The following is a 23,626-nucleotide window of genomic DNA, read 5'->3' as shown; positions in this document are numbered from 1 at the left end:
TTAAGACTAAAACTATTTATGACCGTCACGTTAAAGGTATTTATGCAACTTATAAAAAACATAAATAAATAAAAGATTATCATAATTCATTAACCATCAAAAGGAAACACATACGCGTATAAAACAGGAATGGCTGAGTTATCTAAATAAAGCCCAAGTTTAATATGAACTGACATTACAACTCTATAAAAGGCAGCCAATATACTGAAAATAGAGACTCATATCTCATTTTCTATGTTAGGCGATTAGGAGGTTTCCGTCGTTGCATATGGTGGTCCAAATTTTTTCTGGCTTTGTTGTAGGTTATGATGATGAGGAGATGATGGAAATGGCATAGAGATTTATTTAGCCATTTTGTAGGATTCTTTCTCTTAAATTAACTCATCTACGGTCATCTTCTAGCCATTCTGCTCTCTTTTTCTAGTAGTCTGCCTCTAATCAGTGACAATAATTTATTTTATCTTTTTTCAAATTTTGGAAGTTTTTTTATTCCAGATTCAGATTTCAGATAGAGCGGCGTATCTCATTTTTTAGTTTAGGCGATTTTGAGGTCATTGTCGCCGTATATGGTGGTTCAATTTATTTATTTTCAGTCGCAGAGATTATATTTATGGTTTTGATTAGATAGCTACATGTACCAAGAGAAGACATTAAACTTAGTTGCCTTAAACTTGTTGTCAAAGCGGCTGTAGTTATATCAATTCAGATAAGTTTACTGGTCGGTTGTTGTATCAGATCTATTTTAGATTAGCCGTCGACAATTATGGGATATTGAGACAATTGGTTTTGCAACACTGGATTTTATAGTTATTAACCATTATATTGTGATTTGTATTAAATTATTAGTATTTCAAGAGTTTTTATTAGTCATTTTTATGTAAGAAATTTCTCTGATTAACCAATGTATCAAGTTGGTATTTTTTGAAGCAGAACAAAAAGACATTTCTACATTAGTGGGTGTAATTTACCCTTACTCTATTGCATGGGTAATTAACTTTTGATGTAGAGTAAAATGATCTATAATTCCTAAAGTTTGACTTTTTCTGACCGAATATGATCACTAGGCGCTAGTTTGCTAACAACTTACTTGATAAAATATTATATTTTCCATTTTATTAGCTTAGAACTATACTTAAGTTTTATATCGAGCACTCGAAATCTTAAGATTGAATCTGCATAGACCAACTTAATGGGTAAAATTTGTACCATTTTAAACGTTAAGACTAAAATTATTTATAACCGTCACGTTAAAGGTATTTGTGCAACTTATCAAAAACATAAATAAATAAAAGATTACCATAGTTCATTAACCATCAAAAGGAAACACATACGCGTATAAAACAGAAATGGGCTGAGTTATCCAAATAAAGCCCAAGTTTAATATGAACTGTCATTACAACTCTATAAAAGGCAGTCACTAGGCTAAAAATAGAGACTCATATCTCATTTTCTAGGTTAGGCGATTAGGAGGTCTCTATCGTTGCATACAATGGTCCAAATTTTTTCTGGCTTTGTTGTAGTTTATGATGATGATAAGAGTGAGAGGATGGAAATGGAATAGAGATTTATTTAGCCATTTTGAGGGATTCTTTCTCTTAAATTAACTCATCTACAGTTATCTTTCAGCCATTTTGCTCTCTTTTTCTGGTAGTCTGCCTCTAATCAGTGACTATAATTTATTTTGTCTTTTTTCAAATTTTGGAAGTTTTTTTTCAGTCACAAAAGTTCAATTTGTCTGAATAAAATCACTTAAGTTTGCTTTTGTCTCAATAAACTTTTTTTAGTGATCTTTTCGTTGAAATTGCTGACGTGGCATATCAACATCATGTCACTGTCACCTGACATATTAAAAAATGTAACTATATATTTTAATTGACAATCTTTATTTGTTTGAGTTAATTTGTGATTAACTTTTTTTTATTAACTGATTTTACAGTTTTAGAATAAAAACTGTCATCCCATTTAATTGAATTGTGATGCCCTGAATCTGACATGTCTCTTGAGAGGAGTACGATGAAGCTCAGAATTATGAGTGTATTCAATATGACACATGGCATTGAGACATGTGATTAGATATCACGAAATCAACTTCGGTGGAAAAATGATCGAAAAACGTCCAAAATGACTTTATTGGGATAACAACAAACTTAAGTGATTTTATTGAGACAAATTAAACTTTTGTGACATTTTAGGGACATTGTCCAAATTTTTGTGAACACCACTGCTAATTACCCGTGATTGTCAAGTCTTTCTTAAACAAGAGTGAGTATTCTCCTTTGGGATAGTTTAGAATTCGATTGAAGTTGAAAATTTCATTTGTCATCTTATTTAATTTCTCATTCTCTATCTATTGCAAGGGTAGTTTTTTTTTTTAGAGATCATGGGCAATTAGCTTTTAATCTAGAGGAAAATGATCGAGAATTTGACTAAAGTATTGACTTTTTTAGACCGAATATGATCATTAGGCATCAGTTTGCTAACATGTTACATGTTAAAATATTGTATTTTTCATTTTATTTGTTGAGCAATTTACTTAAATTTTGTACAGGGCACTCAAAATCTTAGGATCGACTTTGTTTAAACCAAATATTTCTAAACATTAAGTATCTTAAAGTTGTAGGCATATCTTTTTAAATTTAACAACAGAGTAGAAAGTATGTGCTTAAACTGAAATGGTTAATCCGTTTTCAGAGCAAATGACATTAAACAACAGGGGAGGGAGTGAATTCATATGGTTACTTGAATGTCGAGGCATATTAAATGTTTCGATTGTATCAGTTTTTGTCAAGTCCTTCTTAAACAAGAGTGAGTATTCTCCTTGAGAATAGTTTGGAATTGAGTCAAAGTTGAGAATTTCATTCATCATCTTATTTAATTTTTCATTCTCTACTCAATTGCAATGATAATTAACTTTTAATTCAGAGGAAAATGGTTGAGAATTCAACCCAGGCCATATCAACTGCGAAGATGACAACATGTAATTCCGTCGTAAATGCAAATGTATGCGGGATGGTGAACGCAAAGCAGTCTCGAGCAAACCCCCCAATAGGTACGAAAAATGGCTCCTGCTCCCCGCGGGCCGCGACACCCAGAGCGCCCAAAGCGGACCCATCCATTGTTTAAAGTGGCCTACTGGCCCATGAACTTGCTTATATTGATCCATTAGCCCCCTAAACTTGTTTAAGGTGATATACATTTCAACTTAGCTAAATCTGTAAAAAAAAATCAGAACTTAAAAAATAAAGGTTCAATTCACGATTCTAAATCTTTAAAACAAATTAACTTTCTATTTTTTAGATATTTAGAGCATTTTTCTAGATTTAAGGACTTGATCGTGACACTGTAAGCAAGTTCAAATGGCTAATTAAATATTCAGGAGGTCAATCAAGCTTTTTGGACAAATTCGGGGGACAACTGATGTATAGTGTCAACTATAAATAAAGAAGAAACTACCAAATCTATCATAGTACAAAAAATTTATTCAATAAAGAAAAAGCAAAGAAGAAATTTATAACCCCAAAACCTATATGAAGAGAACGAGAATTTCTCTACAGCTAGGTTTAGATCTCACCACTAAATGATGCTCTCAAGTTATATTATTATTGTAATAAAACAGTTAGTTAACACAAGTTATAAAATTAATGATAGAACTAATATATATTTAACAAATTATAAGAAGTGAAAATTGAAAATGAAAATATAAAATAAAATTCAAACATATATAAATCTTTTTTTAGAAAAAGAACAAATTCATTAATGGAAATGGAATATAAAAATCAAATAATAAAATTCGAAAGAATAGTAATCCACTTCGAAAATTCTAACAAAGAATGGCTTGCTCAAATTAACGCATGAGCCACACAATCGCAAAACGACTTATAAAGCCGATAGTTACATTATTAAAAGAATTACAAAGAATCCTACACTCATCAACAATAATCACATAAGTCAAGCGAAAGCTAGGCTGTTGGAGGTGATCAACCACAACTAATGCATCAGACCTACTCTAACCTCATCCAATCCTTTACCTTTTAACCAACTGAGTATCTCACAAATACTGATAGTTTCACCTTCCTTGGCAAAAATTCTCCAAATTTCTTACATGCAAAAAGCGCTACAGAAATTCCCATATGAATCGCGTAGCACTGCCCCAATACCAACAAAACCGCTCCAGGAATAATTGATACATCTACCTTCAATTTTAACACATTTAAGAGGAGACGCAACCAAGTCTGCAACCCAGCCGTTCCCAAACCATCTGCCTTCAAACTTGCCTGAGCATCCTACCAATTCTTTAGGATCGAAACACATATCTAATGATACTTTCCGCAGCAACAACATTATCATTCCAAACTCCACATTTTCTACATACCACATGCCCCAAATTACTGCTACCCAAACACAATATTTATTAACATTGAAAACATCAAAAAAAAAAAAAATTCCATCCAGTTTTGAAAAGATTCACCAAGGACCACAGTTAAAACAGCTCAACGATACATTGTTCCTCACCGCTACATCACAAAAACATTCATTATATATATGCAAGATAGACCGACCTTATCCCACATAGCTTGCAAATCATATCAATCCAACTCGTCTCAAAATTAATTTATCAACCGTAGGGAGAATACCTTTGCAAGCCCGACATAGGAAATTTCGCATCTTGTTCGACACCTTCAACTTCCAAAGCCTTTTTCAAAAACTAATTGGTTATCATGGACTCTAATTTAGACTCAAATTGTATCATATTCTCCATTATATTCCAGAGTCGAGAACCAAAACTCTATCTCTTCATTGTCAGATAGATAAATAATCAACATGTTATTACAATCCTCGCTATTAAAAAGTTGCACAAATAAAAGCGCCTTTAAATCCATAAATAATTAAATACACATATCTTCATAAAATAAATTAAGCATAAGATTAGGTGAATTTACCGCAAATAATATCAAATATTATTAGCTTAATACATCATTTGCCACCTAAATTTGTCCAAAAAGTTTGATTGGCCCTTTGAACTTTCAAAGTGTTCCGATTGCCCCTCAACTTGCATAAAATATTCAGTTAGCCTCTTGAACTTGCATAAAATGTAATCAATTGATCACTCGGTCGCAAAAAAGTAAGTCAAATGCGAAAGTTGTATTGCACGAGTCTTAGAATGTTATTACATAATTCAAAAATAGATTAAAAATGAAGTTATTGCTTGCTCAACTATACAACTTGTCTTCTCTAATATTAGAATCTTATATCCCGATTTTGGTCGTTTTACTTTTTCTAAGACTCGTGCAATATAACTTCCGCATTTAACTTACTTTTTTACGGTCGAGTGATCAATTGATTACATTTTACGCAAGTTCAGAGGCTAATTGAATATTTTATGCAAGTTAAGATAGCTACTGGGACTTTGAAACTTCAGGGGGCAATCAAACTTTTTGGACTATTATTTCTTCCCCAACTGAATTTGTGTCGCTGACACGACTTGATTACACGGTTTTATATGATGGTTCATGTTAGCCGACCCGAATCATTTCGGGACTAAGGCTTTGTTGTTGTTGTTGTATTTATTCCCCAACTCTAAATTTTCTAATTAAAATTAAAAAATTCTTATCCAAAAACAGAAAAATGATAATAACAGATAGGAAAACAGTGGGCCCAGCCCTTCCTATTTCAGCCTCTCTTAATTGTGGGCCCATTTAACAGTTTGACCCCACAGGCCCACGTGACTTTGACCACCACTCTCCGATCCGATCCGGTTCATACGCTTCCCCTTTTAAACCTTCTCTCTTTCCTCTCTCGCTAAGAAAAAAAAGAACGCAACTTTTCTTTCTCAAAAAAATCTCAGGAAAAATTAAAGTTTGCTCCTTTTTCGATTTTTTTGGATTCTTTTCTTTTCTCTATTGGGCCGTTTTCCCTTTCGTCTCTAACTCAAACCTAATACCCGCACGCAGATTGAAAACTCCATACATACATACATACCTATTAGATCATGTCACATTGCGGTAATCACAGCCATCGAGACGAAGACGGGCAATGCAGAACATGCCGTTTTTTACATGCGTAAGGATTTGTCAGATTCGCAATTAACCAATGGGGGGAGCCGACGACAATTTTTATTGATTAAAATAAGGCTTCTTTTTGAAAGAGGGGAAAATTTGTTTCATATTATGTCTGAATTGGTGGCCCGCACAGGTCGACATCAGCAGCGCTACGAGGGCGGGTGTCGCCTTGTCGCCGGGTGGGTATTTCATCTTTCTATACCTCTCTTGTATACGCTTTTGTATTTGTATTAGTATTTGGGGGTGTCAATTTTGGATTTCTTGTCAAATTCGTGATATCTCGCTTATGTTATATATGGGTGTAAATGTGATATCAATGGTAGAAAAATGTACCCTGTCAATCGTGTTTCGTGTTAGTCTTAGTCGGGTTGTCTCCATTAATGGATGTGATGGTTTATTTGGGTTGTTATATGCCATATAAATGCAACAAAAATGAATTGTACCAGAGGGATTGTATTGGGCGAGTTTTCTCTGTAAATGTCCTGTTTTATTTGATTGTTTAATGTTTTGTTGTAATGTCATTGTCACTTAATTAATGGGATGTCTATTCAGGTTTTCTTTTGTGATTGGTTGTGGGTTTTGATTGTATTAGTGATGTTTTTAGCGCCTTCTTGATTGATTAGTGCATAGTTATTCAATGCCCGCCAGCCTTGCGCCAGCCTTCCTTACCGCCATTACACCCCCAACCGCCATGGCGCGGGCCTGGTGCGCCTTTTTGCGCCAAGAGGCAGTTGCCAAAGGCGCGCCTTGGTGAGTTAGGGGCAGTTTTATGGTTTTTTGACGGTTACATGTATGGAACAAGTGTTCTTAAGGGTTCAAAATGAGAAAAAAAACAAATATTAAAAAGGAAGAGAGAGATTATACATTTGAATTAATTAGAAGAGTAAACGGACAAAGTCTTATTATAAGAGGAAGAAGTTTAGTAGAACAAAACATAGAAAACGAATTCAAACAGAAGTTTTGATGAGGAGTAGAACTTAGGATTTAGTATTCAACTTTAGCTTTCTAACATGGGGTTTATTTTGCATTTTAAAACTTATTTATGCCTAATATTGTCATGATTTAGTATTCATTGCATTTTTATGTTAGTTCTATAGTTTTTGGTTTTTTAAGTGCGCCTTGTCTCGCTATGGCACACGCCATCGCCATGAGCAAGGCTCTAGGACCCCCCTAGCGCCTTAGTGCGCCTTTAATAACTATGGATTAGTGCAATTTTGAGTTTGTAGGAATTGATGGGTTCTTTTTCTAATTGTAATTAGGATACTTTTGATTCTGTGGATATGTTTGTTTTCCTTTTGTAATGGATTGGTGGGACCCTATGTTGCTCAGAAACTCATCTTCATTGGCATTTCTCCATTCCGTGGCACTTTATCATTTTCTCGCCCTCTCTATATCTCTTTCTTTTCTTTTAAAGGCTGGAGGGATTAGTCTGTGATGCCTTTGGTTGTAGAATGCATACAAATGATGCTAATAGGAGAGTTTATCGTGATTAAGTTGTGAAGAACATAATTGGGATTTCCTCAAGGGTTTTGGAAATTTGTATGAGAATGTTAAAATGATTGATTGTATATGGATGTCTGAATGATTTTTTGTGTCTTCTGCTTGTATGTTATGGTCAGGTTTTCTTGTTGAACGTTCTTGATAACTTGTTAAAACACAAAATGATGGATAATAGAAGAAGAGACTTTTATAATCGAGTCACTAACCGGGCAAGTTTTATCAGGTGCATTCCCTTTAGGTACAGAGATTATGATGAAAATGGCGACTCTGATGGCGAGAAGATTGTTGAGGTTCTTATGATTAACTCAACTAGTGGACCAGGTCTTTTGTTCCCAAAGGTATAAAATCACAATGACCTTTACTCTGCCTAGTTTCTTCCGTGATTTACGCGCTATATAACCGCTATATATATTCAGCTTTGTTCTCGGCTTATTTGATTTTCTGTAGTTATTGGGTTTTAAATGATAACCACTGGTTAGTTACATCCTTTCCCTTGTCTCGAAACTCGCCTTTCCCTCACATCGGGCATATATAAATTTCTATGAGAGGCCTCTTAGCTGTATTAAGATTTTTTAATGTCATGTAGGGAGGATGGGAGAATGATGAAACTGTTGAAGAGGCTGCAATGAGGGAAGCTATTGAAGAAGCTGGAGTTCGAGGTGATCTAATGGTAAAACATTCATTTCTTACCTCGTTTTTTAGAATATCGAATGCTAAATATATTTTCTCTTCGATTGTCTGATCGATTCTGTAAATTTCTTCTGGTTGATTTATGTATCTTTTACTTCTTTTTCAATATCTTCTTATAATTATGATTACTACTCATAGGTCATAGCATCTTCTAGATTATCTCTAGTTGCTTTCCCTTTTACGAAAAATCCATACGCTGTGGAAATGTAGACATAGGTGCATTGAGTGTTCGCTGCACGATGAAGCTTGAGAAAGAATCCCTTTGTACCTAAGATAAGGATTCATCATAACACACTACAAATTAGGAGTGTGTAAACGGTTATCATTTCATAATCGTGTTATGTAATCAATATATTCTGCGTGATTATATATGTTATAAATGACATTAACATGGTAATCGTGTCAAGTGTGACGTAAATCAAGCGTTGCTGCTTAAATTCGCTGATATGAACACACATTCAACTCGAACGATATTGTAATCACATTTCTCTTTAATATACATTGTGTGTTTGTTTGCATAATAGTCAAGTCGAAATATCGATCTGTAATTGTGTTCAACGACCGATCAACTGATTTACGTAATTGCTCTTTCTCCTTTCTGTTTAGGGATTCTGACTGGAGCATCACTTATTCTCTTATCTCTTATGTTTCAGGATTTCATAGGGGATTATCACTTCAAGAGTAAAACACTACAAGATGAGTGTTGCCCGGAAGGTTTATGTAAAGCTTCGATGTTTGCTTTGTATGTGAAAGAGGAGCTCGATTCATGGCCAGAACAGAGCACCCGAAACAGAAGTTGGTTGACTATATCGGAGGCAGTTGAGAACTGCCGACATAAATGGATGGAAGATGCTTTACGGGAGTTTTCAAGGTGGCATACAGAAAAGATGTAAAACTACAAGTTATGAAAAGTCTTGCAATCTAGACAAGTTTGCTGTTTGCGTGAGAGAATTTCATGTCCGCGGATTCTCGATCGCTGCAGCAATTGTCTTCAACATTCCAACAGAACAGTAGCAAAAATCTTTAGGATGATACAGTTTCTTCTCTATTTTTGTATGTTCAAGTCTTGTTCATGTTATTGATCTGGTGCATTTTAAATCCTTGACGATTTGTTGCAGTAGTTTTAGGTGTTTATTATTCATGTATCATTTTATTAGAAATCAGGCTATTACAATGCCTAAGTAAAGGAAAAAGGGATCTTGGTAGAACCGGTTTGGTTTCGGTTTCGATTTCAATCCTCTGCAATATCCAAACCTAGTCTTTAAAAACTCACCAAAATACTTAGCGTGACATAACAGAGAATGGGAAGGATATAAATTGACAAGAATGACTCAAAAAATCAATAACCTAAAGGAACTTCTTTGGACTGGTCAAAGGCATCCCAGGGATAACGTCTTTGGTAACTGACCTCTCTTAATCTTTTAGTAAATTTCTTAACCGAATGAAAAGAGAACAGCTAACTACCAAGTTAGGAGTAAAAACCAATCTTCTTTCTAGTGAGGTGCTGGCGCTACTAATCCACTTTTTTCTCTCTAAACGTTACCTTAGCCTTCCTACGCTCTCTGAAACTTCTTTCGGGAGTAGTTAGCAATCCAGCTTTGATAGCTGGGCTTGTGCTTTGACGACTGCTAGAGCGCTTACTTGTCGCATAAGGATGTGATGAGGGTGGGAGATTAAGTTCAGGTACAATAGAGAAAAGAATTAGCTCAGATTCACAGCCGGACCCTGATTTAACCACTTTATTATCCATGAGCCACTCCACCTGTCTGAGGCAGCGACCAAGCACTCCCGCCCCCAAAAGCAGAGACCGAACAACCATCAGGTTGTCGAGGACAAGTCTGAAGAGAAGGCGGGCGCCCTCTAAGTTTACCACCCTATCCACTAATAGACTATGAGGGGGACAGGCGAACAGGAACAGATCGAGAACCCGAACTGAATGACTGGCTAACCCCTTCATACTCGATTAAGCACCCAATGGTTCCAAACCAGTAATATAATTAAGCTTCAAACTAAGAAAAGATGCAAGGTGTCTCAAGTATTAAATTAACTCAAAAAGGCAACAAGTTGAAAGATTTATATGGGGTTTAGTTTATACAAAAATTACACATAAATGACATATATACCTCAAAAAAACCTTATCAGCTAAGAGTAATCTATGAGATAAAAATGGCTACACTATCTTTTTTGCTCCCCTGTTTTGTGATCTTCTATATTCAACAGCAAGGCAAGCCGATTTTCGTCGGAATCCTCTGTATCCATCTCTCTGTAATCTTCTGTTTATTAACAACAAACAAACTTTGTTCGTGGGGGCGACTCTGCAGTTAAATGGTACAGACAGGCTTAACAGACTGCAAACTGCAGCTGAAACAAATTGTCTTTCCATCTGTAGAGTTGACACAGGCAAACTGAAAGAGAGACAGAACGCAAGGGGATATCAATCAGGCGCTAAATCGATAATATGTATAAATATCAACTGTCATCAAGAACGATATCGGCAGGATCTCCAATCCAAGGTCTCCCTTCTCTCCATTGAAACTTAATCCTTAGCTTCCCATTGGCGTCTACACCGACTACTCTACCCTTGCTTGCATGAGTTTCCATTCCCCAACCCCAACGGGGTGTTACGAGCCCATCTCTGATTCTCACTTTGTCCCCCACTTTGAATGGCCTTATTCTTTCCATTTCCCATGCCTTGCAAAGCCACAGCCTTTCCATGAAGCAGAATGAAACCCATAATTCGCCATCTTCCAGGCGATGTACTACCCCGATACTTGAATGACTAACCTCTCCCCACTGGTGTGTTGGGGTAGATACAGATGCACGCACCCTCACCCAGTCTCCAATTTGAAGTTCCTTTTCTTCCACCAACTCAACCTCTGACGGATCAAGCATCCAAGTTTTGGAGCCTGCTGGAGTGTAAATTCGAAGTTTTCCATCGGCATCAATTGCGGCTATTGTTCCAACACTAGCATGACTATGACCTGACCACCCAAATTTAGGCTGTTTCACAGAAAGTTTGACCCTAACCTTCTGTCCAATATTGAGTCTTCCCACTCTTTCAAGATGAGAAGTGGGCCCCACCCATTTTTCTTGTTCCACACAAAATCCGACATAACAGCTTCCATCCCATTCATCTCCGTCATACCTGATACCTTGTACAACACCAATGCTGCCTGGCCCGACAGATTTCCAGTTACCTGCTTCTTCCTTCAAGCTCACCCATTCTCCCACTTCAAACATCTCTTCAATCTCAAGATCTGCAGGATCTTCTCTCCACATTCCAGCCAAACCAAAGAAGGCAACTCTTACTTCTCCATCAGCATTAACACTAGTTACTATGCCCCGCGAATCAGGCTGAGTGCCCTTCCAACCCCATCTTGGCTCAGTTATTCCAGTTCGAAAACGAACATGCTGCCCAACTTTAAAGCATGGAACTTTTTCGAGATCTGTATAATGAGCAATCCACCTTCCCTTACGAAAACAACACGCCAACTCTAAGTAACCTGTCTCTTGTACAGCATGAACAACAGCCAAGCCTTCCTTCCCAACAGTATTCCAATCATAACTTGGTCTGGTCCCGAGGCTTGGTTTTGAGCGTACCCAATCACCAACTTCAAATCCTGAAAGCCGTTCTGCATCTCCAGGAGAGACTTTCCACAAGCTGTGTCTGCCAGCAACCTTTACCTGCAATAGATACAGAATTTCAAATTAAGAGCAACAATACCATCCCTATTTTATTTTATTTTTTCCCTCATTACTATTACAAGCCTAGAAAAGTTACTGTATGTAAAAAAAGGTTTCCTGATAATTCTGGTAGTAAATGAAACTTCTTTACTACTATCCAGACAGTCTCTTTAACAAAATAGAAGAAATTTCTTTATATAATTATAGCAGCTTCCAGTCACAGTTCTTACCATGCTTTAACCAATATAAGGTTCTACCTATTCTTCATTATTCAATCGACAGAATGAAAAAAGTTACTGTATGTGGGCTAACCCCAAAAATTGCAAGTGAGAACCATTAAGAGTAACAGCTATCACAGGACATGAGACAATGGAAACAATTGATGATAATGATGAAAGATAAGATGCATACGTTCAGAGCTCCATCCATGTCAATTCTAGCAATTTTTCCAACTGTTGCAGGGCTTTCCTTTGACCATCCAAGCCGTGGCTGAGTCACAGAAGACAGAACATGTATCTCTTGTCCCACTTCAAAAGGAGGCACCTTCTCCATATCCGTTACGGAGCAAGAGAAAGGCTTGCTCCTGAAACAAAAGGCAACACCCATGTCACCATCCTCCTCCAAGCTGTGAATTATCCCAACGCTGTGCCTTGTTACATCTTCCCATCCATACTTTGGAGAGGAAACAGCCGCCTTCACCCTAACCCAATCCCACACCTGCCCACAATTTATTCACAAAGTAAGGTTCTCCCCAGTCACAAAATTAAACCTAGGTGTAATAATGGATAATCACAACATTGGTTACCCTATATAAGGATGACCAGAGTAGATTAGAGCAAGCATACTACCTTGAAATCCTCGACTTTCTCCATGTCAGATGGATCTGCCTGCCACGGAATAGGTCGATTTGGTATTTCTATCACGAGTAGGCCATCATTTTCAATCTCACTAATTCTTCCGACGCTATGATGAGTCTCACCACCCCAAGCATATCTAGGTTCTGCAACAGATCGCTTCACACAGACACGATCACCAATCTGTAAAAACAAATAATTGATAAATGCTATATATTTGGAATAAGATATCAATAAAATAAAATAAACCAAAAAACCTGAATTTCAAGTCATACCCTGAAAGGAGCAACAGGCTCAACCTCCTCTGGCTCACAATGCCATGGATTTGGAAGATAGCTCAACTCTAATAACAGACTACTATCAGGTCTAATACAATACACTATACCAATGCTTCCTGGTGTTACCAATCCTAATCCATGCTTAGCAGTTGTCAGTGTAGGACGGATACGAACCCAGTCACCGACCTTGAATTCTTCAACTCTTTCCATTTCTGCAGGATCAGCTTTCCATCCTCTAGATGCTCCAGGAAACCCAACACGGAGTATTCCGTCATCATCAACACATAAAACAGTGCCTATGCTATCACGCGACTGGCCACGCCAACCAAACCTGCTCACAAACAAGACTAGACATATTCACACCCAACGTTTGCATGGAGCTGCAATCATAAGGTAATAGCTGTTGCCAAAAGCTAAAAAACTTTGTGCCTTCAAAAGAACTGCAATGCTTCATAGCGCTACTAGACTGAGTACACAACTCCAAAAAATTATGTTGTGTTTCATTATTTCTAAAACATTAGATAAAAGCATGCATTTATTCCAGTGGTCATACACCAAATAGGTTGAATAAGAATAGTTGCAATATGTTATCGGTACTTGGAAAAGTAATTCGATTCATTTGAGTTGTCTAGCAACAAATATATTCCAACAACAACAACAACAACAAAGCCTTAGTCCCGAAATGATTCGGGGTCGGCTAACATGAACCGTATATTTTGGTTCATGTCATAAGATGTGGCTAAGTTTTACGTTGGCCGCCACAAACCTACCGCAACCCTCCTCCTTTGTCCGGGCTTGGGACCGGCTGTAAATGCCACCAAGTGACCCTCACAGGCGGAGTATTAGCAACAAATATATTCCATTAAAAAAAAAATTGGTACCAGCAACTGATCCTTTTTTTTTTTTTGTCACTTAATGCGCATAAAGCCGGTCAGTTAGTGATTAAACTAAACGAATCCAAAAGGCTTTACTTCATGATTGACAGTATTTTTAATAGGTATTTCCATGAATGTGAATGGCAGTAAATATGTGTCGGGTCCATAGTTTGTGGTACCATACCTCGGCTCTTTGATATCAGTTTTAAGCTGGACATGTTGTCCCCTGTCTAAGGGAATCAGCTTCAGAACTTCATTAGCTAATACACGAGCTTCTCCAGTACAGAATGACACAATGAGATTTTCCTTGTCCACAACATTTTGCACAAAGCCCACACTCTTATGTTTTGCACCTTGCCAACCGTGTGTAGGAGATGTGATACTTCTTTTGAACTTCACCCAATCACCCACTTCAAAACTAAATTGCATTGAAGCAAAAGAGTTGTAATACAGTATTGGTGTAATCTATATACATCGCACAACTTTCAAAAGTGACTCATGAAAGCAAAATAATGTCTAGTATTTTTCTTACGTCGTAGGAGAAAGATGAACTCCTCTATTTGTAAGTGCTTCCATCAAATCCTCTGAAATCCATTCACGAGGAAGTGCCTCCAGAAAGTCACGCAATGTCTTACCACTGTCACCAGCATACACAGTAATCAAGTCAGAAACTTGAAACTTCACAGATATCTTATTCATTAAGCAACCTGTCATATCTAGTAGAAATTTGTAGTGAAATCCAGAGTTGAAAACAATAAACTAAAGGAGGAGGTGAATCCTTGAGATGAAGACACAGATATTGGAGAAGGCACCCAATTGTAGATACTTGCCTGTGGTTTCTAGCATCAACAACAGCATCAGGATTTCTAAGCATAATGATGAGCCATTCAAGATTTTCACGTATCATTTTTGCCGCATCTGCTGCTATGTGGAAAGCATCATCACCTTCATCGTCCTAATAATAACAAGCAAAGACATACATCAATAATGATGATGGAAGATTTCCAAATAATTTGTATACATATGCTTCAAAAGAAACGGAAAAAATTAAACATAAAATGCTAATATAGGGAACAGCATAATGTAACTATATCGACAAATTAAATAAACAACAAATCCAAGTATAGACTCCAAGTATATACACAAATTGCTTCTAGCATACAGAATTATATAGAGTTGATAATATACCTGCAGATTACAATTTGCCCCAGCAGATAAAAGCAACCCAACGCATGATTTTGCCCCTCTGGCCAGAGCTACATGAAGAGGTATTGTATTATGCACATTCCGAATGTTTACATCTACTCCAGCTTCAAGAATAATCTATGGAACAAATTATACATATAATCAAATCGAATTATCTTTTGACAAAAATAACAAAGCATCGGCATTTGAATAAGATACTTGTGATAAACTAGCAAAGCAGCAGTATAACAGGCACTCAATATTTCATAATAGGAAATCTAGCATAGCTTACTTTGACTAACTCAACATCATTAGCCATAGCAGCAGTATGTAAAGCTGTTCGCCCATGCTGAGTATCTTGAGCAGTTGGATCTGCTCCAGCAGCAAGCAATACTTGAACCAATTCTCTCCCTTCTACATTAAATTGGAAGACATTAGTATATGAGAAAATTATAAAACTATAAAATCAAGGAAGAATAAGATTGAAGTAAAAGAGATGTATTTAGCAAAATGGACACACAGCGAGAGACTAGCAGGCAGCCTACAGGCCAAACAAAAAGGTGATCCAATTGAAGTGTATTTTGGATCTGTCATCTTGTCCAACACGACTTGTAACAAAACAAAAAATAAGGTTCACTGAGAAGCCGTTATTTTCCATATTTAGGGCTCAAATTGGAAAACTTTATAAAAAAATTCAAGTAGAAAAGAAAATTCCCAGAGTTGTTTTTCTGTATCTTCTTTCTACTTGCGCTACCATCCTATGTTCGGAAAATTTTGAACACGTCTATGGAAGTTCACCACAAGTTGGATCAACATTTAAAGCTATGTCTACAAATTTAAATATTGGTTTTTATAGAAAATTGAACCCAATTTTGAATTATCTTAGTCATTACCCAAATAATTTGAACCTTGATCCATACTATTAATGAACAATTGAACATCAATTACATATAGATGGAATGGAACTGTGTTGTTTGACCTTTGATATAATAATCATTAACTCAAAGGTCAAACCCATTTCATCAACTTTAAAAGGAAAAAAAAAATACAGAAAATATACATATGATCTATCATTTATCTCCCTCTCGAACAAAAGAGAAACAAATTGGTCAAAACAAACACTAGACGTCAATTTATAATCAAAGAAATGGACAAATTCAATTTGATCATTGACAATAATAACATTTTAGCCAGGGATATACCAGCTTCATGGTCTTTTTTTACAGCAGCAGCCATACACAATGCCGTTCCAATTGGACTTGGCATATCAATTGCATCAGCAATATCTTCTGCTGAAGCAATTTCCATCCACCTTTTCACAACAGCCACATTCCATGTTGCCACACATAAGTGCAGTGGCCTATACCATTAAGAAAACCAAGATATGGGTAAAAAGAGGAAAAAAACAAAGAAATATACATATATGATAAAAGCTATAGTCACACATTTAGTTTCCAGACAGATAGCAAAGTGCAACATAGCATCATCTATTCCCATAACTTGCTGGCAGATTGCACTCCCCAACCAACAGCACATGTGAAGATACTTTTCCTTCATGGAATTTATTTATAAAAAGACAAGGAAAAACTCTAGCCACTTACGTCAAATTTTTTGAATTAAGAACAGCCATTGATCTACAGCCTCCTGTCTCCAATATCACAAGAGCGCAATCTGTATATTTCTTGGCAACTGCTCTATGCAAGACAGTTTCACCTTCATCATCCATAGCATTGGGATCAGCTCCCGCCAGTAGTAGTTCCTATCACCATTTTGGACCAATCTCAGAAGGACGAAACACAAAAATATGACCAGAATAACTGACTCTCAACTTAAGACTTACACGCATACAATCAGGCTGCCCATGGTAGGCACAAACATGAGCAACGGAAGGACCAAGACCATCTCTCAACCTAGATCTAACATTAGCCCCTCTCTCAATAAGTGCACGAACACATTCTGGAGATCCAGCAGCTAAAGCAAAAACAAGCGGAGGATCACCATCTTTATCCAAAATGTCCACATTAGCTTCCCTATAGTCCAATATAGCCCTAACAAGTTCCACACTACCACGTCTACAAGCAAGGTGAAGAGTCGTTTGCCCATCAGTGTTCTGTGCTTCTAACAGCATAGACACTGAACCAACACCATTTCCTGATGCAGCCTTTGCAAGCAGATCTCTGCAATTATAATTTAAAAAAGAAAAGGACAAAAAACAGGGAAGAGAAAATAAGATAGAGAACTTAAGGGTCTTTAAGCAGAATATCAAGATCTGTACTGGCTAACTCACCTAACACCATGTACATCCCCTTCAGATACTAGCCTATGTAAATGGCTAGGGTTGTCCTGAAAAACCTCCAAATCAGATTTGGGAGATGGTTCTGTCACACTTGGTTGAGCATATTTTGCAAAGCTACTGAGATCATACAAAAAGTTTCAGTAAGCAAGCTACTATCTCACTCACACAAGCAGAGTAAAACATGAAAAGCAATCTTGATTTAACCTAGACAATAAGAATCAGACGATGCTCATAATCCATATGCCACTAAAACAAAGCACGTAAAAGGAAAAGTTCCATGAACAAAACAATGAAGTTCTTACTTATCAGGGCTTGCAGGAGGGCTGCGTGGTAACTCTTGCAAATGACGGAGGAATATCACTAACATTGCATTAAAACTTGGCCTTTTTGATGCCTTGAACTGCAAGCATTCCCCAATCATTTTCCACAATTCTCTAGGTATTCCAACACCCACTACACTTGCATATTGTGGAGGCAATTTACGAGTCTTGACAACAGATCGATAAATTTCCTCTGCACTTAAGCCAGTCCACCTGCACAACAAACTCAACTCATATCAAAAGACAAATATACTTCATATGGATGTTTCTAAAAAAGTACAAAGAACAAGATTAAAATGAGTTACAACACATACGGGATGGAACCTGTGCACATCTCCACCAATGTACAACCAAAACTCCAAGCATCTGATTCTGCAGATATACCAATTGCATCATCCCAGAACAAATTCAACGACTTCTTCACTGGTTCCCATGCCTCTGGAGCTGTATAGTGTGGACTGAGCATTGTACAATCCATACATGAATGAACTTTAGCAGACTCACACTCCGAGTGAACTTTTCGGCAGACAGGTTTCTTCAAAATTGCAGCAATCCCATAATCAGAAACCACTGCACGACCATTTGAATCCAAAAGAAGATTGGACGGTTTTATATTCATACAGACAACACCTGCTGCATGTAGTTCAGCTACCCCACGTGCTATGTCAGCCCCATATCTACAGGCAGCAAGTACTTGCAATGTCATGATCAGAGCTAGATTACAACATTATTTAAAGCTTTTATAGGAGCATATTATGTGTACTACTATTTGATAGAATGTCTAAAAGGTCAACAGATTTATGTTTGTCATGTGTCAGATATTAATATGAATTGGGCCTTCAACTATCAGTTTAAGCTTTTAGTTCAATTGGTTCCATGACATGGTATCAGAGTCTCTTTGACCAAGTGATCAAGGGTTCGATTCCTGGCAACCTCATTTGTTGATTAAATTTCAGAATATGGGCTTGTGTTGTGCACGCTTCAAGCCTAGTGGGCATTCGTGTGTGTCGGATATTAATATGAATTGGACCTTTAACTATCAGCTTAAGCTTTTAGTTCAATTAGTTCCATGATGTCATGGAACCAATTGAACTAAAAGCTTAAACTAATAGTTAAAGTTCAAGAATAGATTTTATTATTATCTCTGAAACACCCCCTCACACAAATGCCCCATGGGCTTGAAGCGTGTACAACATTATTCAAAGCTTTTATAGGAGCATATTATGTGTACTACCATTTGATAGAATGTCTAAAAGGTATTATGTTTGTCATGCGTTAGATATTAATATGAATTGGGTATCCAACTATCAGCTTAAGCTTTTAGTTCAATTGGTTCCATGACATGGTATCAGAGTCTCTTTGACCAAGTGATCAAGGGTTCGATTCCTCGCAACCTCATTTGTTGATTAAATTTCAGGACATGGTAATATGGGCATGTGTTGTGCAGGCTTCAAGACTAGTAGGCATTCGCATGCGGGGTGTGTCAGATATTAATATGAATTGGGCCTTTAACTGTCAACTTATACTTTTAGTTCAATTGGTTCCATGACATCATGGAACCAATTGAACTAAAAGCTTAAGCTAACAATTAAGGTTCAAAATCTCTGAAATACCCCCTCATGCAAATGCCCCTAGGCTTGAAGCGTGTAAAACACATACCCATTTTACCATGTGTTGAAATTTAATCAACAAACAGGTTGCCAGGATTCGAACCCTCGACCACTTCGTCTAAGAGGCTTTGCTACAGATGTCAAGGAAGTAATTGAACTAAAAGTATAAGCTGAAAGTTAAAACCCAATAATAGTTTTTATTATTAATCCCTGACAATGTTATTCCATTTAATTGATATGAAGAATCACTTGGTTTAGAAACAAAGTTGAATAGTGAAAAATCAGGGCCCTCAAAGCTAAAACAATTAAATTCCTTTTATAGTAGAATTTTCTAAACTTTGCAAGCAAATATGACTCAAGTGACAAAATACTATGGCTATGTTTCTTTCACAACTATTTTTAATGCTGATACCAAATAACTTCAGGAGATTTATAACACTCTAGAGGACATCAGTTTTTTTCTGTCCTTGTTCTCTCCCAGGTCTGCATTTCAAGATCCAGAATAACAGACTAGTATTCTATTTCACTGCCACCTAGCCATTCCTCTTCCTTTTACTTTCATGGTCTTTTTATTATTTTTCTCTTTACTTTGATCACACAGTCTGCTCTTTCTTTTGACTTTAATGAGATTGAAGCGTGTTGATAATAAGCACACAAAATGAACACTTCTTGTCCATTAAAAATGTTTCGGAAAATAATGATGGGTTTAATGGAATGGATTCTTTAAAAGACATACTGAAAGTTATTTTAGTCATTTGCATATTAAATGTATGCCTAACTTTATGGCATCTTGTGCCTAGTAATGAAGATTCCCACTCATTGTAAATTATTTAATTTATGGCATCTAAAAGGTTTATTTAGCTACTATAATATAAAAGAGGCAAAGAAGAAAGTATATTTTTTCCAAACTACTGAAAACTCCTAGCGTGTAGTGAATAACTTCAACAACACTGGGAAATATTGCCCTTTCCAAACATCTGCCATAAAATGAATCCCCAAAACATAAGTCAATTCACCCAGTTGCCTGCAGGTGATCATGAACTGTTAGGTACTCCAAAGCTACAGACTCTTCAACCATCATGGTACTGTATGTAGAGTATATACTAATAAAAGAAACAGCAGTTAAAAGGAGTGCTAACTTCCTATCCTAAGTCATCAAAGTATTCAAACTCAACAGCAAGGTTCCTAGAACGGTCATTGTAGAAGTCCTACATCAAGATGAATTTGCAACAAACTCTACTCAACCACTCATAACTGATGCTTATACAGTTCCACACAAACAAATAACTAAATTTAATCAGAGGCATCTGTCACACAACTTCCTGATCAAGGTAGTTGCCCAATAAATATCTGGCAGACACCAAGTTATGCTATATGCGACTCTGTCTTCTTCCTTAGGAGCCTAAATCACACAAAGTAACCCCTTTAGGCTTTATAGGAATCACTACTAAGTGTTAACCGTCAAGAGAGTTTGTGTTGTCTAGATAATAGAAAGCACAGAGATTCTCTTATTCCTCCAAGCTTTATAATACACGAGTCAAGTATTACATGACATAAGTATCAGAAAAATTCACATATAAAATATTGCTTGGATAGTAAAGATCGGAAATTTTTTACTTTGTCCCATATTTTTCATCTCAACTACCTGACTTGGAACTGGATCAGAGTGCTTAGTTCTTGAAGTATTAGAATTTATAATTCAAACCCATGAAATCAAATATATCAACCCAACTTATTTTACCATATGATATAATTAACAGGTACTTAAACCCTAGCTCAAACGACATTCAGCCACAAGTAAACCGTCAAATGAGATAGCATATGAAATTTAATTTCCAACTCATAGCATCAATCAAAAGGAAAAGAGCGCCCAAACGGGTAAGAACAACAATGCAAAACCTTAGAATCTGCTCCAGAGTAAGCCTGCCTTCATTCAGCTGCATCTCAGATTCCACAGACCCAAAGCATTTATCCATCACAAGCCCTAAACATCCATCGACCTTAACAACACCATGGAAAGTACAGACATTTCTACACCACATCGAAGCTCGCCTCAAGTTCTCCAACTGCCCTTGAACCCACTCCATCTCCATATCCTCTCCCATCTCCATCTTCTTCACCGCCACCCGATGCTTACACTTACCACCGCCAATTACAGCTGTCCAAGTCTCCACTCCCGCCCTCCTCCCTTCCCCAATCTTCCTAACCAACCTCACCTCCTGGTGGACCCCAAGCTCGATCACCGGCCCACATCCTCCAGAACTAGATGCGTGGGACCCACGGCTACACCGCTCCTCCTCCTCCTCCTCGTTCTCGCCATCGTCCTCATCGTCGGTGTAATCAACATCAAAGTTGGGCGCCGCCGACACAGCAGAAGGCGAATGAAGAAGCGCAAGGACGGCATAGTTCTTCCGGAGAGCGTGGACGGAGTTCCCGACAACAGACACATGGCGACACCGTGGACAAGCCAGAGTCGTATCGAGCGACGACGAGAACATCCGAGACAAACACTCTTTACAGAAGCCATGGCCACATTGGAGCAGCAACGGAACTCTCTCCTCCTCGTTATACCTTGTTTGGCAGACGGAGCAGCACGGCACCTTCATTTTTCAACTAATCCAGCTCCCACTCACTTCTCCTCCCCCCTCCCCCCTCTCCCTCTCAATTTTTCCCGAGAAAATCGATTCAATCAGCGAGGGAAAAGAAGAAAGCAATCATCAAATTACAAGTCAGAAGATCTTGAAATGATGAACAAAGCAGATCCGTAATCCATCAAACGGATTACTAAGATCATCAATCAACTTAGGAAGAAATGTTGCAGACCAGCGAAGAGATTTTAGAGAGAGAAAGAGTGAGGGTTTTATAGAGAGAGAAAGTAATGTGGACGCGAGTCAGGATTTTTTAAAAAAACAAAAGAAAGAAAAAAAGATTTTTATTTTTTGTTTTTATATTTTTAAAGAGTAAATTACACCCATGGTTACTGAACTTCAATTCTTAACAGTATGGTCATTGAATATTACACTTTTTAACACCGGTGGCCACTCAACATCTCAAATAAAACGTTGACGGCTTCAAAATAAAAAAATTGAAGAGTTAGGGTCTGTTTGGCTACTTGCTGTTTGCTGATCATGTTTGCTAGTTGTTGTTCCTGTTTGCTGTTGCCTTTGGAAAATGCTGCTTTTCATAAAAGCAGAGATTCTCAAAAGCTGATTTTCAGCGGTAAAAGGCAAACAGGAATAGTCTATCCAAATACCTAAAACGCTGCATTTCAAAGTAAAAATGCAAACAGGATGTGAAAAGTAGGTAAACAAACACCATCTTAATGATATTCCAAATAACTTTAATTCTTGAAAACTTTCGTTTTGAGATCATTTAAGTGTTTTTTTGTTATGAGAAAAAGAGTGAATTTGTAGAAAAGGATGCTCCAAAAATGTGATTTTGGAAAATAAAAAATATGGTTTTATGGTAAATGTCATTCTGAACAACTTTAATTTTTAAATATTTTCATTTTGAGATCGTTACCGATCATTTTGAGGAATTAGATAAAGTTCAATCGCCACTAATATTAAAAAGAATAAAATTGAGTGGTCATACTGCTAAGAATTGAAGTTCACTGATCATGAGTGTAATTTACCCTATTTTTAAATTTCTATTTTTTCCATACCTTTTTTCAAAAGCATACACTCTCCATGGCCCATTTCTTGCCCAATAAATAAAATTTCTTTATTTTTTTAGTACAAACAAAATTAATAATTAGTATTTTACCTTAATTTAAAATTATTTTTTGTATTTTTCTTAGGTGTTAAAAAAAGGACAAAAATTCAAAAAATAAAGAAGATACAGGTTATGGTAGGCAAGAAAGGATTTCTCTTATCATACAAGTAAATTTTCTTCCAATTATTGAGCTTAAACTAAATCAAATATAGTAATAATAAGTATATCTTCGAATTATGGTAATTAAGTAACTATATTTTTAGTTAATAAGGACATATTTTGATATGAGCATCAACGCAACCGTTTCGGACATTGTAATTTTGCTAACAATATTATGAGGGAGTTGCATTAATTGAAAAAAATCGGCTCTGTAATTATTGAAATACAATGTAAATGTGACTTTGTTTATCTTAGTGTATTCCTTAAAAATAATATAAATAATTGATTTTTAATAATTTAAGAGTGATTAAGACATATTATCTTCAACAATATTTTTTATATTCACTCTTTATTTATTTTTTTATTATTAAAATTATTAATTGTTGTTATATTTATACTATA

At 36.6% G+C, this 23,626-nt stretch overlaps 2 protein-coding genes across 4 annotated transcripts; one reads left to right on the top strand and one right to left on the bottom strand.

The window, feature by feature from the left end:
• The first annotated feature begins 5,796 nt into the window (after nt 1-5,796).
• On the top strand, nt 5,797-9,457 carry LOC136221563 (nudix hydrolase 16, mitochondrial). Its single transcript, XM_066008937.1, has 4 exons — nt 5,797-6,238; nt 7,783-7,897; nt 8,146-8,229; nt 8,903-9,457. Exons 1-4 carry the CDS (start codon nt 6,057-6,059, stop codon nt 9,140-9,142), a joined length of 621 nt encoding a protein of 206 aa, XP_065865009.1. The 5' UTR covers nt 5,797-6,056; the 3' UTR covers nt 9,143-9,457.
• Nucleotides 9,458-10,266: 809 nt separating this feature from the next.
• Nucleotides 10,267-22,234, bottom strand: LOC136223583 (E3 ubiquitin-protein ligase KEG). 3 transcript variants are annotated; one of them, XM_066011671.1, is made up of 16 exons: nt 21,251-22,234; nt 18,056-18,418; nt 17,724-17,954; nt 17,413-17,538; nt 16,966-17,302; nt 16,727-16,884; nt 16,328-16,485; nt 15,418-15,539; nt 15,129-15,263; nt 14,771-14,895; nt 14,473-14,577; nt 14,125-14,358; nt 13,063-13,396; nt 12,782-12,970; nt 12,345-12,650; nt 10,267-11,933 (listed from the first exon to the last, which is right to left on the bottom strand). In XM_066011671.1, exons 1-16 carry the CDS (start codon nt 21,955-21,957, stop codon nt 10,719-10,721), a joined length of 4,845 nt encoding a protein of 1,614 aa, XP_065867743.1. In that variant the 5' UTR covers nt 21,958-22,234; the 3' UTR covers nt 10,267-10,718. The 3 variants fall into 3 exon arrangements, with proteins under 3 accessions (XP_065867743.1, XP_065867744.1, XP_065867745.1); XM_066011672.1 differs by having other exon boundaries at nt 15,418-15,536; XM_066011673.1 differs by having other exon boundaries at nt 17,413-17,535.
• Nucleotides 22,235-23,626: the final 1,392 nt, after the last annotated feature.

This window comes from Euphorbia lathyris, chromosome 3 (genome assembly GCF_963576675.1).
Source record: "Euphorbia lathyris chromosome 3, ddEupLath1.1, whole genome shotgun sequence".
In the NCBI taxonomy this organism is placed as follows: domain Eukaryota; kingdom Viridiplantae; phylum Streptophyta; class Magnoliopsida; order Malpighiales; family Euphorbiaceae; genus Euphorbia; species Euphorbia lathyris.
The sequence above is the reverse complement of the archived record's forward strand: the minus strand, read 5'-3'. Positions and strand labels throughout refer to the sequence as shown.

Coding starts and splice junctions, on each gene's coding strand:
- LOC136221563 (XM_066008937.1), top strand. CDS start 6,057: ATGCGTAAGGATTTGTCAGATTCGCAATTAACCAATGGGGGGAGCCGA. Junction 6,239..7,782: donor GGGTGTCGCCTTGTCGCCGG/GTGGGTATTTCA, acceptor AAGTTTTATCAG/GTGCATTCCCTTTAGGTACA. Junction 8,230..8,902: donor GAGTTCGAGGTGATCTAATG/GTAAAACATTCA, acceptor CTTATGTTTCAG/GATTTCATAGGGGATTATCA.
- LOC136223583 (XM_066011671.1), bottom strand. CDS start 21,957: ATGAAGGTGCCGTGCTGCTCCGTCTGCCAAACAAGGTATAACGAGGAG. Junction 14,896..15,128: donor GGGCAAATTGTAATCTGCAG/GTATATTATCAA, acceptor TGTTATTATTAG/GACGATGAAGGTGATGATGC. Junction 12,651..12,781: donor AGAAAGTCGAGGATTTCAAG/GTAGTATGCTTG, acceptor AATTGTGGGCAG/GTGTGGGATTGGGTTAGGGT.